The sequence below is a fragment of the Nycticebus coucang genome, chromosome 9 (assembly GCF_027406575.1).
Source record: "Nycticebus coucang isolate mNycCou1 chromosome 9, mNycCou1.pri, whole genome shotgun sequence".
Classification (NCBI taxonomy): Eukaryota; Metazoa; Chordata; class Mammalia; order Primates; family Lorisidae; genus Nycticebus; species Nycticebus coucang.
Genome location: NC_069788.1, coordinates 109710896 through 109726095, shown reverse-complemented (window position 1 = coordinate 109726095; position 15200 = coordinate 109710896). Strand labels below are relative to the sequence as shown.

Genomic DNA, 15200 nt, shown 5'->3' with positions numbered 1-15200 from the left:
TTCAGCTGGCCCAGGCTGGGTTTGAACCTGCCAACTTCGGTGTATGTGGCTGGCACCCTAACTGTGCTATGGGCAACGACCCGAAATTAATTGTAATAATATGTCTCTGAACTACCATTATTTCCACATTTACTCAATATAAAAATTAACTTTAAGCTTAAAGATATTTTTTTTTTTTTTGTAGAGACAGAGTCTCACTGTACCGCCCTCAGGTAGAGTGCCGTGGCGTCACACGGCTCACAGCAACCTCTAACTCCTGGGCTTACACGATTCTCTTGCCTCAGCCTCCCGAGCAGCTGGGACTACAGGCGCCTGCCACAACGCCCAGCTATTTTTTGGTTGCAGTTTGGCCGGGGCTGGGTTTGAACCCGCCACCCTCAGCATATGGGGCTGGCGCCCTACTCACTGAGCCACAGACGCCGCCCAAGCTTAAAGATATTTTACATTTAGTGTGTATTCTACATTTATAGTGCATCTCAATTTCCTGCAGAAGTTTCATTGGAAATATTTGGTCTATATTTAGATTTCATAAATGTTACAGTTGGAAAAGTAAATTCATTTACTCCAGTTGTTTCAAGTATGTTTTCCAGTAAATGATCTGAATATTAGTTCTTAATTTTAAATTAATTAAAGCTAAATAAAATTAAAAATTCACTTCCTTTGTCACATTAGTCACATTTACCTAGTGACTATGGTATTGGACGGTGCAGGTATTCTAACCCTAATCCTAGGTAACCTAATTTTCTTAATACTAGAGTATGGCTATACTATGTTGCCGTTAAGGGGGTATTTTTTGTGTTCTAAAAGTTAAACACGTCAGCTTTATCTTTATTTTGGTTTCCTGTGCTATTAAGGTCTAAACCTTCTGGGGCACTTCTTTTTTTTTTTTTTTAAATAGGTGCAAGACCTCAATAAACACCTTAACAAAGAAGAAATTCAAATGTAAACAATTAAGCTCAAGCACCAGCTGAGGCTCTGCCCAGGCAGGGTTTCTTTTTTTTTTTTTTTTTTTTTTTTGGTTTTTGGCCGGGGCTAGGTTTGAACCCGCCACCTCCGGCATATGGGACCGGCGCCCTACTCCTTGAGCCACAGGCACCGCCCCTTCTGGGGCACTTCTGCTCCCTAGAATGTCTGTGCTGACAGTCGGATTATCTGTTCCTTGCTTTCATTTGCTTTGCCGTAGTCAATCCTAGAACTTGGCAAGGGTTCTAGCACTTCATTTTTGTCTCCTGGAGAAGAGGAACAGTCTCAGTGGAACTGATGAGAGGCTAAGGAAGAGGATAATTGGCGGTTTGCTAGTAGTCAAGGAGGACACTTGTTTTTGTATGGAAGAAAACGTGGGAGAAGGTAGTTCTTTTTTGGCATTTGGGCAGGTTCATTTTGCAGTTGCAGCTCTCCAGTTGACTCTTGCCTTAGATGGAAAGCCTGTGTGTACTAGTCAGGGTTCTCCAGGAAAACAGAAGAAACAGGATACAGAAAGAGAGAGATTTATTATAAGATACTGACTCATGCAATTTTGGAAGCTTATCTGCCATGTGCAATCTGAAGACCCAGGAAAGTGGGTAGTATAGTAGTTTGTAGGCCTGAGAGCTGGAGAGCCATTGTGTAGATTCCAGCTTGAGTTTCAGTTCCTGAGAACCAGGAGTGCTAAGGGCAGAGAAGATCTGTGTGTAGCTCAACTAGGCAGAGAGTGAATTCACCCACTGTTTTTTTTTTTTTTTTTCCCCTGAGACAGACTCTTACTTTGTAGCCCTTGGTAAAGTGCTGTAGCATCATAGCTCACAGCAACCTCAGACTTGTGGGCTTGTAGCAATTCTCTTACCTCAGCCTCCCAAGAAGCTGGGACTAAGGCACCTGCCACAGTGCCCAGCTGTGTTTTAGAGATGGGGTCTTCCTCTTACTCAGGCTGGTCTCGAATTTCTAAGCTCAGGCAGTCCACCTGCTCCGCCTCCCAGAGTGTTAGGATTACAGGTGTGAGCCAGTGCTCTCAACCTTACAACCACTGTTTTTTTTTTTTTTTTGGTTTGTTTTTTTGAGACAGGGTCTTATTCTGTTGCCCAGGCTAGAGTGCAGTGGTGTCATTGTACCTCATTGCAAGCTCAAACTCTTGGACGAGGCTCAAGCATTTCTCCCATGTCAGCCTCCTGAATAGCGAGGACTACAGGCACATATCATTGTCCTGGCTAATTTTTCTAATTTTAGTAGAGATGCCGTCTCACTCTTGCTCAGGCTGGTCTCGAACTCCTGACCTCAAGTGATCCTCCTGCCTCAGCCTCCCGGAGTACTAGGATTATAGGTTTGAGCCACTACGCTCAACCACCTTTTTTTTCTTTTCTTGCCCTTAGTAGACTAGATCCCCACCTATCTTGGGGAGGGCAATGTGCTTTACTCAGTCTACAGATTTAAATGCTAATCTCTTCTGAAGACACCCACACAAACATACCCACACGTAATCTTTGACCAGGTATCTGGGCATCCTCTTGTCCAGTCAGGTCGACACCTAGAACTAACCATTATACCAAGCATCAGGGTTTTCAAGAGAAGCTCAGAAATCTAGATTTTTATATAAATTCTTCCAGTTTTCAAATGCTAGTACCTAATTCAGTTTTATTTTTAAACACTGTGAGTAGCTATACAGACCCTCTGCAGGCTGGGTCTGGTCCTTGGGTCACCAGTTTATAATCTCTGCTCTAGGATATACTGCTAATCAGTGTTATTAGACACACAGGGCTATGGACACAGAACATACGTGAATGAAAAATTCCCAGCAGTGATGGTTGTTTTATATCATTCCACCTTTCCTCTCTTGCTTTCCCCTTTTGGAGCATGTTCAGTGTATCTGAGTTTGTATAGTTAGATTGTATAGATTAGAAGCTGATGGTCACTGCTTACCGCTTGAATACTGTAAGAATCAGGTTTGCCACGGGGTACAGTAGTGATTTCTTCTATGTTAGGAGGGGTAGGAGAAAAAGTATTGACAACAGTTTGTTTCATTTGCTATATAAAATGTATTATTCATTGTGTTTGGCACCATGTATTAATGGCTATTTTACCAGGTCTTTAATTTTTAAATTTCTACTATGTAGCAACAACTATTCTAAAGCTTTACATGTATTAACTGATTTAGTGCTTATAGCTACTTTGTGTGGTAAGTACTATTATTATCAACAATCTTTTTACAGGTGGGGAGGTTGAGTATAGAGAAATTAAGTAACTTATTGAAGATTATAGGCAGGAAGTGGTACCAGAACCAGAATTTGAACCCGAGCAGTTTGGCTTTAGAGATAGACTCTTTTCTCTTATTATTCTCCCTCTCTCCCCTTCCCCATATTGCCATTCTCTATTTTCCCACACACCTTCCTGATCACCTGCCCGTGGTCTGGCACTGAAAGGCGAGCACTACAGAACAAGCACAGACTTGGGTAGAGTCCTTGTTGCCAGCAGGAACCGTGTAGTTACGATGCTTTGGCTTTTGCTGGACAGAAATGGCAGTGTTAGTGGTCACAGTTAATGAAAGGATCTGATTTTTTTTTTTTCATTTTTCTAAACATGTTTTATTTAGAAAAATTAACCTTTGGACAGTTGTAAGAATAGTACAATGAACACATGTATGCTCTTTCCCTGGAATTACCTATTATATTTTGCCATAATAGCTTCTCTCTCTTTCCCTCTCTCTGAACCATTTGAGAATTAGTTCAAATAGTTTATGCCCTACGTTATTCAGCATATGTCTCTTGAGAATAAGGGCATCATCTTTTCTGTAAACACAGCAGTCTGTCATTGGTCAAATATTATTACTAAGATTTTATTTTTGAGGCAGGGTCTCAGTCTGTCATCCAGGCTGGAGTGCATGATTATAGCTCACTGTAGCCTTAAATTCCTGGGCTGCAGTGATCCTCCTGTCTCAGCATCCTGAGTAGCTAGGACTACAGGCATGTGTCACCACAGCTGGCTTTTTTTTTTTTTTTTTTTAAAGAGATGGGGTGTCTTAACTGTGTTGCCCAGGCTGGTCTTGACCCTGGCCTGAAGTTATTCCCGTACTTTGATCTCCCAGAGTGCTTACAGATATAAACCAAGCCCACCCTAAGATTTTATTACCTAATTTGCAGTCCCTATGCAGATTTTTCCATTGTTCAATTTCTGTCCTTTTTAGTGGCTTTTTGTTTTTCTAACCAGGATCCAATCAAGATTACATTTAGTTGTCACATTTCTGTAGTCTACTATAATTTATAGGCATTTCTCAGATTTTGTTTCTTTTGTGACATTGACATTTTAAAATAATCCAGATTAGTTGTTTTGCAGATATCCTTAAGCTTGATTGTTATCCTGTCAGATTTTTTCCACATGTTTAGATTAAACTATTTAAAACATTTGTAGGGTTATTGTTTAGTGGATTTGCGTCTTTCTCAGTTTACCACATCTGGAAGTACATGATGTTATTGTTTTGCATTATTTGTGATGGCAAGTTTGATCAGGTGGTTAATATAGTGTTCACCAAATTGCTTCATTGTAAAGGTTGTAAGATCGCTTCATTGTAAAGGTTGTAAGATCGCTTCATTGTAAAGGTTGTAAGATGGCTTCATTGTAAAGGTTCATTGCTTCATTGTAAAGGTTGTAAGATGGCTTCATTGTAAAGGTTCATTGCTTCATTGTAAAGGTTATAAGCATTCTCTGGCATAATATTTTGAGATATATGAGTATCCTATTCCGCAACAGTCTCTAACTATTATTATCCACTGATTGTTGTCTGAATCACTTTCTCTGATGGTTTTTATAAAATGGTTTTCTAATTCTTTCTTTCTTTTTGCATTTATTGGCTAGATTTTTTTTTTGTAAATAAGAGCTTTTTTTTCTGAGGTGGGCAGAATAATAGTTACCCCCCAAATGTCTCCTTCCTAATTCCCAGAACCTGTTAATATGCTACCTTACGTGGGCAAAAGAGGAATTAAAGTTATAGATGGAGTTAAGGTTGGTAATCAACTGACCTTAAGTAGATTGTCCTGGATTATCTAAATGGTCCCGATACAATTGCAAGGGTTCTTTAAAATGGAAGAAGGTGGTAGAAGTCAGAACGTTGTGACATTTGAAGAACTAGACCCACTATTGCTGGTTTCAAAGCAAGGAAACAAATCCTACCCAGGGCCTACAGAAAGTGTCATAGCCCTGCTCACGTCTTGAACATAGCCTCGGGAGACCTGTGTTAGACTTTTGATCTACAGATCTGTAAGACAAATTGATGTTTAAACTTCCAAGTGTGGTGGTTTGTTCCAGCAGCAAAAGAAAACAGTATTCCTTCTTGCCTCCTTATCAGTAGGGATTCATGGATTCTTTTACTAATGCATTATAATATATCTTTGTTACTATTCATTTTTGTTTTTGTCTTTTTTGAGACAGGGTCTTGCTCTGTTGCTTAGGCTAAAGTAGGCTTAAGTAGTCCTCTTGCCTTGGCCTCCCCAAATGCTACAATTACAGGTATGAGCCACTGTGCCCACCCTCACTACCGATTTTTATGTTTAGAATGTCTTGACTTTGGCCACAGGGAGTCCCTTCAAACTCTGTGACATGTCTTTAATCAGTTTTTGAGCATTTTCTTCCTTTTGGGGGCAGGGCAGTGTAGTAAGGTATTTCAGGCCTATCTTTTTTGAAACAAGAGTCTTGCTGTGTCACCAGGCTAGAGTTTAGTAGCCAAATCATAGTTCACATAATCTTGAATTCCTAGGTCCAAGCAATCCTCCTGCCTCAGCTTCCTGTGTAGCTAGGACTTTTAAGTGGTTTGCTAACACGCCCAGCTTATTGGTACATTTTTAGTAGAAACAAGTTCTTGCTATGTTGCCCAGGCTGGTCTCAAACTCCTGGCCTTAAGCAATCTTCTCACCCCGGCCTCCTGAAGTGCTAAGATTATAGGGCCTGGCCAGAACACATTTTCTTTTTCATTTTTCTTTTCTTTTTTTTTTTTTTTTTTTGAGACAGTCTCACTATGTCGCCCTCTGTAGAGTGCTGTGGCATCACAGACCACAGCACCCTTCAACTCTTGGGCTTAAGCAGTTCTCTTGCCTCAGCCTTCTGAGTAGCTGGGACCATAGGTGCCCGCCACAACGCCAGGCTTTGTTTGGTTGTTGGTGGTGTTGCAGTTGTCGTCGTTGTTTAGCAAGCCCGGGCTGGGTTCAAACCCACCAGTGTCAGTGTATGTGGCTGGCGCCCTAACCACTGAGCTATGGGCACCAAGCCTTTTCTCTCTCTTTTTTGAGGTAGAGTCTCTTTCTGTTGTCCAGGCTAGAGTGCCATGGTGTCAGCCTTGCTCACAGCAACCTCAAACGTCTAGGTTCAAGTGATCCTCCTGCCTTAGCCTCCCAGTAGTTGGGACTACAGGCACCTGCCACAATCCCCGACTAATTTTTCTGTTTTTTGTGGAGATGGGGTCTGTCTTTTGCTCAGGCTGAAGCTGAACTCCTAAACTCAAGGATCCTCCCCCCTTGACTTTGCAGAGTGCTAGGAATACAAGTGTGAGCCCCTGCGCCTGGCCCAGAACACATATTTACAAGCAGTGCACTGTACTGCTTCTTAGGTTATTTTCTGCACTAAAGTATTTACATAATTCTGTACTGTTTTCCATAATATTGCAAAAACAATATAATAGTGTCCGATCATTGGGAAAACCCTGTAACTTGACTTTAAAAGTTTGCTACGTGAATGAAAAGTATAGATTGTCTGATGTTTTTTGTGTTAATCCCCCTGTGTGGGGCATTGCATGGTTTTCCTGCTATGGCTGGGCAAGTAGCATTAGGGATTTGTGGATATTTTCACATAACCTCATGGAGAGAAATGATTTCTTTAACTATAGAGGCTGAATATTGGTCAAGAGTCTGTAAGAGTCTGTTCGGTACGCATTGAGAAATTATTCAATATGCAGTTCTCTTAAAGAATTTTGTAGAATTCTTAGCTTTTCCAAACAGTTTTTAGTGGTGGATAGAAAGAGAAAACATTAGTCTTTGGGGCAGATATTAAAATCTCACATGTTTCAGACTTTCTTAGACACGGTACAAACACAGATGCTTGCGGAGGCTTGGCAGGAAAGCTGAATGAATGAAGTAGACTTGGTATCATGTGGAATGAGGAGTATGGAGCTGGTCTGGAGGGAGCCCCTGCAGCTCTCTAGTTGACTCTTGCCTTTGGAAAGAAAGAAGAGAGCCCACAGGTGCTAGGTTCTTCAAAAGAAACCTAGAAATCTGGATTTTTATTATTTATGAATGCTTCCCATTTTAAGAGGTTAGCACCTAACTCTATTTTATTTGCAGAACACCACGAGGAATGAACAAACCATGTTTGCAGGCTGGATTTGGCTATTGACCCACCAGTTTCTAACCTCTGATCTAAGATATACTTACTGGTAACCAGCATTATAGGACACTGAGTGCTATTTAGAGCAGGTGTTCTTTACCTTTTGGGTGCAGTGGACCCCTTCAACTATCTGGAGAAGCCTATAGTCTCTTCTCAGAATGATGTTTTTAAGTGGAGAAAAAAGTATGTTTACAAAGGAAATCAAATGTATTGAAATATAGTAATGACAATATTAAAATATTTTTGATATATATGCTTTTTTATATATATTAAATGCATATATATTTAATACATATGCTATTTTATATGTATTAAATGTTCTAATAGAAGGTCTATAATTTTTAAATGCTGTGAGAATCAGTGATATTTTGAGATAATTTTAACAGTTGTAAAATAATATTAAATATTTGATGTCTATTGGTGACATAGATGCTGTTAATACTACCTGCTTTGTTCCTACATTCCTAATTGATGGCATTATTAAATTTCAATTAGAGATTAGTGAGAACAAGGCCAGGTGCAGTGCAGCTCATGCTTATAATCCAGGCTCTCTGGGAAGCTGAGGCAGGAGGATTGCTTGAAGCCAGGAGTTCAAGGCAGCATGAGCAAAAATGACCCCTGTCTCTACCAAAAATAAAAAAATTAGCTGGGCATGGTGGCACATGCACGCAGCCGGAACTACTCAGGAGGCTGAGGCAGGAAGATGACTCCAGCCCAGGAGGCTGCAGTGGGCTATGATGATGCCACTGCACTCTAGTCCAGGTGACAGAGCAAGACCCTGTCTCAAAAAAAAAAAAAAGAAAGAAAGAAAACAAAGATGTAAATTTTCTCTCTGTATACATTTTGCAAACTCCAACTATTCTCAGGTTATGAACCTTGGTCCAGTAAGGGTATCAGTAAAATATTATTGAGTATAATCAAGGAAGCTCTAATCTTACAGTTTATTTCTGTTTTTATTGATTAACTTTCTGATTACTGAATTTGATTCTGTGTTTTTTTTTTAGAACGTTATCATTTGTCTTACAAGATTGTGCGAACAGACAGTCGCCTGGTACGCAGCATTCTGACAGCCCATGGATTTCATGAAGTAAGCTCCTTTCTACTACCTCTTCTGATCTGCTCAAAAGCTGAAAATCCTACCCACCTAACTGACTTCACCAATTAATAGAGCCAGGTCTAGAAAGTACACAGGACCAATGCTTAGGGATGATGCAGAACTTGGATTAAATTTCTGAGTGGCTTCATCAGTTTCTCCTTGTAATATGTGGAAAACATTTCCACAGGATTGTTTTTTTCTTTACTTTTTTTCTTGCTATGTTTTTGGGCAAGAAAACATTTTGGGCAATCTAAATTTTCTGATATCCAATTTAGATTCTTTTTTTTTTTTTTTTGCAGTTTTGGCCAGGGCTGGGTTCAAACCCGCCACCCCCAGTATAGAGGGCCGGACCCCTACTCCTTGAGCCACAGGCACCGCCCCCCAATTTAGATTCTTTGACTGCAAGCAACAGAAGCAGATTCTGTCTAACTTAAACCAAAAGTGATTTGTAGGAAAGGTGTGCAGAGGGGACTAGCAGAGTCAGAGAACAAGCTGAAAAGACAGGCCTTTGGAAGGAGAGAGAAACCAGGACAGTCCATGGATCTAGGAATAGGAATCTTTAGGATCATCTCCTTAGGCACTGCTATGACAGTTGCTGGAGTCCATTCATCATTGTGCCTTTCTTTGATCAAGAATCACGTTCTGGAAACCAGATGATTGGCCTGACGTGGGTCATGGATTCACTCCTTGAGGGGTGGGGAGAATGGGTAATGGACAAGTCCTTTAAAACCAAGGAATACATTATTCTCCATATTGGAAATTTGGGATGTTGTATCAAAAATTACAGGCAAAAATACTGGATGACTTCCACTATAGATATTTTGAGACAGTTGATAAAAATCTTGTTGCTAGTTCTTTATTCTCAGTTGAGACCTGTAGGAGACCTTCTGAGGAAGTTCTGACACCAGCTTATGTTTTGTTCCTGTTTTATCTCCAGCATTTAACATGGACCTATCATGTTATGGGGACTGATTACATAAGTGTTGCATGAATGGACAAATGAATTCTAACCCACCATCTGTAAGAATGTTGCAGAGAGGAATTTTGGGGTTGGGTCCTCATCTCATACTTTGATATGCAAAAGTATAAGGAGACACCATGGATTTCTATAGAATGGTTAATTTATTTTACTTTCTGCATCTAGGATTTGCCTAACTCTCCCATTCTTTAAACTGATTGTCCTGTATTCTATGATATTCTGCTTTCTTCTCACCAGACTCACCTCCTAAGCAGGCCACCCCTGTGGATAAAAAAATCACTATGAACTTGCATGCCATTGTTCTTCTTGGAAAGGGGCTAGCTCTGATGTTTTTTTGCCTTTCTCTCTGCCCTCAGGTTCACCCAAGCAGCACTGACTATAATCTAATGTGGACAGGATCCCACCTGAAACCCTTCTTACTTCGCACCCTCTCTGAAGCACAAAAGGTTAATCACTTTCCCAGGTAACATTTTTATAGCTACTTTGTTCCCTTTAAAGGTATCTGACTGTTGGGGCATGTAGCCAGCAATGATAATTAATATTCTTTTTTTTTTTGGTTTTTGGCCGGGGCTGGGTTTGAACCCACCACCTCCGGCATATGGGACCAGCGCCCTACTCCTTGAGCCACAGGCGCCGCCCAATAATTAATATTCTTAAAAGAAGAAGAGGTTGTTTGTGAAAGTGGCTGTGGTCTGAAATAAAACTGATATGTTCATATTCTCGAGTATGTAGGAACACTTTCCAAGGGCTATGTTGACATGGATGGTTTTAAAGGAGATGGTTTCTAGTTCTTTTTCCTAAAATTGAGCTTTGAGAGATTGCCTCATGAGAATGAATTCTTTCTCACCTCCCTTTCACAGTTAACTGTTTTTTACCTTTATAAAAGAAAGTGCTCTCCCGAATCTTAATCTGGTGTGTTGTCCTTGGGTGTAGTAATTTCCAGGATACCAAAGAAAGGTAAAAAGAAAATCATGTCTAATTGAATTTTAGTAACAGAATTACAAATCCTTTTTGCATGAAGGTGGTTTCCATTTGTTTTTAACAGACTTGAAGAATGACATCTAAATATCAGCTGGTAAATTATTAAACATTATTTTTAAAAGTTTAGAAATTTTTTATTTTTTGTAGGAACAAGGTCCCACTTTATTGCCCAGTCTGGTTTTGAACTCCTGGGCTCAAGTGATCCTCCTACCTAGGCTTCCCAAAATGCTGAGATTATAGACATGGGGCACTGTGCCTGACCTAAACATAAATTTTAATGACAGATCATTTTGTGATTTTCAGTATGTAATTAGGAAGGAGTTTGAAGAATTGTCATTGCTATAGAAAACTTCTGAGTTGCATTTTGTTGATTGCAGCCTAGTGAGGCAGTATTATTGCCTAGGGGCTAGAAGCACAGACTTTTTAGCCAACTACCTGGGCCCAGATCCTAGCTCTGCTGAGTGACCTTGAGCCTCACTTTCCTCATTGCTAAAAGGAAGGTGCTAATGACACATATTTGATAGGGCTGTTGTAGTATATATCAAGATGTAAAGTGCTTAGAACAATGCCTGCCACATAGTACACACTGTACGTAGTAGCTATTATTGTGTGAACAAAGTTTCTTAGAATGTAAATCTATGAAAAAATAGGGAGGAAAAATGTTGGTGCTCTAGCCCCACTTAATTGTAGCTGCATTCAGCCATGGAGAAGTACATAACCTAATGAGAAGAGAGGGATACTAGTCTCACCTATCTAATGAAGAGATACAAATCCAATAAAATAATTTGTATTTGGTCAGTGGTTACATTGTACTTCCAGGATTTCCCTCTCATGCTAACCAGTTTTATTTTCAGTTAGTAGGTAGGCTTTTCTCCTTATTTTTGTGAAATTGTGGCCGTTTTTTGATTTATCACTTACATGGTCTTACTACCCGCTCAGCGTGTATAAAAACTGGCTTGTGCCTCTCTGTTGTGTGTTTTGAGCCTTCATATCAAGTCCCGGTTTTATTTTATGTCTGAACTCCATTGGCAGAAAATAATTTAAGCCTTATTTTCTTCCTTAATGTCTAGAAGTTAAGACTTTAGTTTTCTAAATATGTGACTGGCTTTTTGAAGTGGATCAGATACATCAATTTTAAATAGATACTGAAGCAGTCTTTAAAATAACCCACACAATTAAACCTGGGTTTGAATATAAAACAAGAAAAAAATAGCCCACACTAGAGTCTACATTCTTAATTCTTGTTCATAGTATATTATTTATTTCAGTAGTTTTTGAAGTATTTCTGAAGGTGTATAGGAATTTCATCTCCATTTGGAGTCAACAATAATGAATTCCAACCTGCATTTTCCTTGACTACTCTTCACATGTGTCTATACTTGTAAATTTGAGTAACCCATTTTCTCATTACAGTATACTTTGTACCTGCTGCTGCTGTTTCAATTCAAAGACTTCTAACTCATGGGAGTTACTTTAATATTTTCAATAATCTTGTGAACTCTTTCTTGACATAACTTTTTAACTTTTAATTTTAAATAATTTTAGACTTACAGAAAAGTTGGAAAAATAATAAATGGAGAGTTCTTGTGTATCTTTTACTCAGTTCTCCTAATGCTAATATCTGGTATGACTGTAGAATAATTATCAAAACTGAAAAATTGACATTGGTACAATACTACCAACGAAACTATAGACTTTATTCTTATTTTGCTGGTTATTCTACTAATGTCCTCTTGTTCCAAGATCTCACATTGCATTTAATTGCCATGTATCCTTTGTCTCCTTTGCTGTGTGACAATTCTTTAATATTTGTTGTCTTATAGTAAAATTTCTATTTTTACATTTAATACATTTTAATTAAAATTTAGTATATTTATAGTGTTTTGATGAATTGCATTTTACAGTATTTGCAGTGACAGTCTTCTGTGTATGTGTATGTATACATTTTTTAAGAGTTATAGCCTTATGCTCACAAGAAATTAAAAAATATTATTTATCAATTCCTATATATCTTTGCTGTAGAGAGAAGGGATGATATGACGTAGCGATAGACATAAAATATGTTCTGTTAGGGCAGTGGTTCTCAAACTTCCTAATGCCGTGACCCTCATGTTGTGGTGACCCCCAACCATAAAATTATTTTTGTTGCTACTTCATAGTTGTAATTTTGCTACTGTTATGAATTGTAATGTAAATATTTGATATGCAGGATGTATTTAGGTGACCCATGTGAAAGGGTCATTTGACTCCCAAAGGGGTCGCGACCCACAGGTTGAGAACCGCTGTGTTAGGGTAAACAGTTCTTTTGGGAAAATGGAATGGAAGAATTAAAACAAGAGTGATTGAGGGATATTGTCTAGATGGAGGTTTCTGCCTTTCTGGGAACTGCTGTAGATAAAATCAGTGGTACAGTGTGGGCCCTGGATGATTGGTACTAAAATCGCCTGGGGTACTTGTTTAAGGGGTAGAATAATAAGCTGTCTTCTGGAGGAGCAGTTTCAGCAGGGCAAGCTTCTTGTGTGCATTGCATCAAGACCAGGCCAGAGTGGCTGAGTAGATGACTCTGCTAGAAGGCAAGGAGCTGGAGTTCTATCTGAGGAAAATCAAGGCCTGGAAAGGCAAATACTTCCTCTCTCCTATCTTAATTTATGTAATAAATGTGTTCATTATTCTAAAAAAAAGTAGAATCCTGGGCTTCATCCCAGTATTTTGAGAGGTATGGCCCAGGCAAATGCATTTTTGAGATGCCCTGTAGGTACCTCTTATGTACACTGAAATTTGAGTACCTCTGCTTTTAGATTTCTGAACAGGGCAATGGGTAAGAAAGAAGTGTTTGATACCTGTATTTGACAAAGCAGTCTTTGAAGTCATAGTAAAACTCTGGAACTGAGGAATAGGTGGTGTAAATTTTTAATGGTTACAACAAAGATTCTTAGATGGTTTTTTAAGTAGTGGAAAAAATCTTAGACTTATGAACTTCAGTTGACGCTAACTGAAGTGTGTTTTTGGAGTAATTGTACACAAAAATATACCCTCAATATAAATAGCAACTATTACCATGATCTTAAGGTGATCATTTCCTTGCTTTTCTATATAATTTTACCTCTTCTCTATCCATTTATTTCTGATCATACAGTGATACGAGCGGTTTTATATGAGAGGTTGGGCAGTTATTGCTATAGCATTAGGTCTATTTATATGGATTAGGTGACCATGTGTATGATTTTCTTGGACAGTTTTATTTTTCATATAAGCTAAAATTTTTTCTTCTGAAAAGTTTTTAATAAATCCTGGTATTTTAATGTCTAAATTTTCTCAATCAGTTCGAATTTCCACTTGGAGGTAACCCAAGATTGTTTTGTCAGGCTGTGTTTCTCAGAAGGTCCTACCTATACATACCTGTAGCATAAAAATATCCAGAGTACTTCGGGTTTGGAATTTGTCGTTAGGTGGTATACTGATGTTTGTGTACTACTAATCCAGATCTTTTGTACCATTAGAGAATTGTGGTTCAATAACATAAACACAGTGTACCTAAAATATTTCATGATTTGTGGTAGTGAATAGGCACAGACTCTGAAGTTTAACAAAGCTAGAATTTCTTATACATACTTTATTTTTACTACCTCAAATTTTGACTATATTTATCAAATTCAAATTAAGTCTTTTAAAATTATAATTTGTTGTAGAATAGATTTTATACTTGTAAATCAGTTTTTGTTTTTTTTTTAAATTTTTATTAATTTATTTGTTTTTGAGACAGAATCTCACTTTGTTGCTCTTGGTAGAGTTCTGTGGCATCATGGCTCACAGCAGTCTCACACTCCTGGGCTCATCTGGGCTCAAGAGGGTTATCCTCTTGTCTTAGCCTCCCGAGTGGCCGGGACTATAGACAGGGTCTCGCTCTTGCTCAGGGTGATCTCCAACTCCTGAGCTCAAACAATCTGCCCATCTTGGCCTCGCAGAGTGCTAGGATTGCAGGCGTGAGCCATTGTGCTGGGCCCGTATTAATCAGTTTGTAAAAAGCCATTTGGAATAAGGGTCATAGACCTAAATGTAAAACATAAACTGTAAAATTTGTAGAAGAAAATAGAAAATCTTCAAAGAGTTCTTAGATACAATAATAAAAGTCTAATCCATAAATAAAAGGAAAACATAGATAAATTAGACTTCATCAAAATTAAAAACATTTGCTCTTTGAAAGGCACTGTTAAGAAAATGAGAAAACAAGCCATGGACTGGAGAAAATATTTGCAACACACATAGCTGATAAAGAATTTGTATTCATGGGCGGCGCCCGTGGCTCAGTGAGTAGGGCGCCAGCCCCATATGCCGAGGGTGGCGGGTTCAAACCCAGCCCCGGCCAAAACTGCAACCAAAAAATAGCCAGGCGTTGTGGCGGGCGCCTGTAGTCCCAGCTGCTCGGGAGGCTGAGGCAAGAGAATCGCGTAAGCCCAAGAGTTAAGAGGTTGCTGTGAGCCGTGTGACGCCACGGCACTCTACCTGAGGGCGGTACAGTGAGACTCTGTCTCTACAAAAAAAAAAAAAAAGAATTTGTATCCAAAATATATAATGAATTCTTAAAACTCAATAATAAGAAAACAGAACAGTCCTATTTTTCATAGTGGATACAATATTTGAACAGATATTTCACCAAAAAGATATAGGGGTGGCAAATAAGCACATGAAAAGATGCTCAACATCATTTGTAATTAGTGGAGTGCAAATTAAAACCACATGAGGTATTATGTGCTTGGTTATAGACCTGTTAGAATGGCTAAAAACAAAACCAAAAGATCCAGACAA

The 15200-nt window shown here is 39.0% G+C and overlaps 1 protein-coding gene across 16 annotated transcripts in view; it reads left to right on the top strand.

Moving 5' to 3' along the window:
* The window catches only part of TTLL5 (tubulin tyrosine ligase like 5), a 331666-nt gene that overhangs the window by 17141 nt on the left and 299325 nt on the right, over positions 1 to 15200 (top strand). For all 16 annotated transcript variants that reach the window (XM_053601040.1, XM_053601031.1, XM_053601030.1 and 13 more), the window contains exons 4-5: positions 8343 to 8425; positions 9770 to 9876. In XM_053601040.1, the coding sequence (XP_053457015.1) occupies positions 8343 to 8425; positions 9770 to 9876 (190 nt within the window). The remainder of the gene's footprint in view (positions 1 to 8342; positions 8426 to 9769; positions 9877 to 15200) is intronic.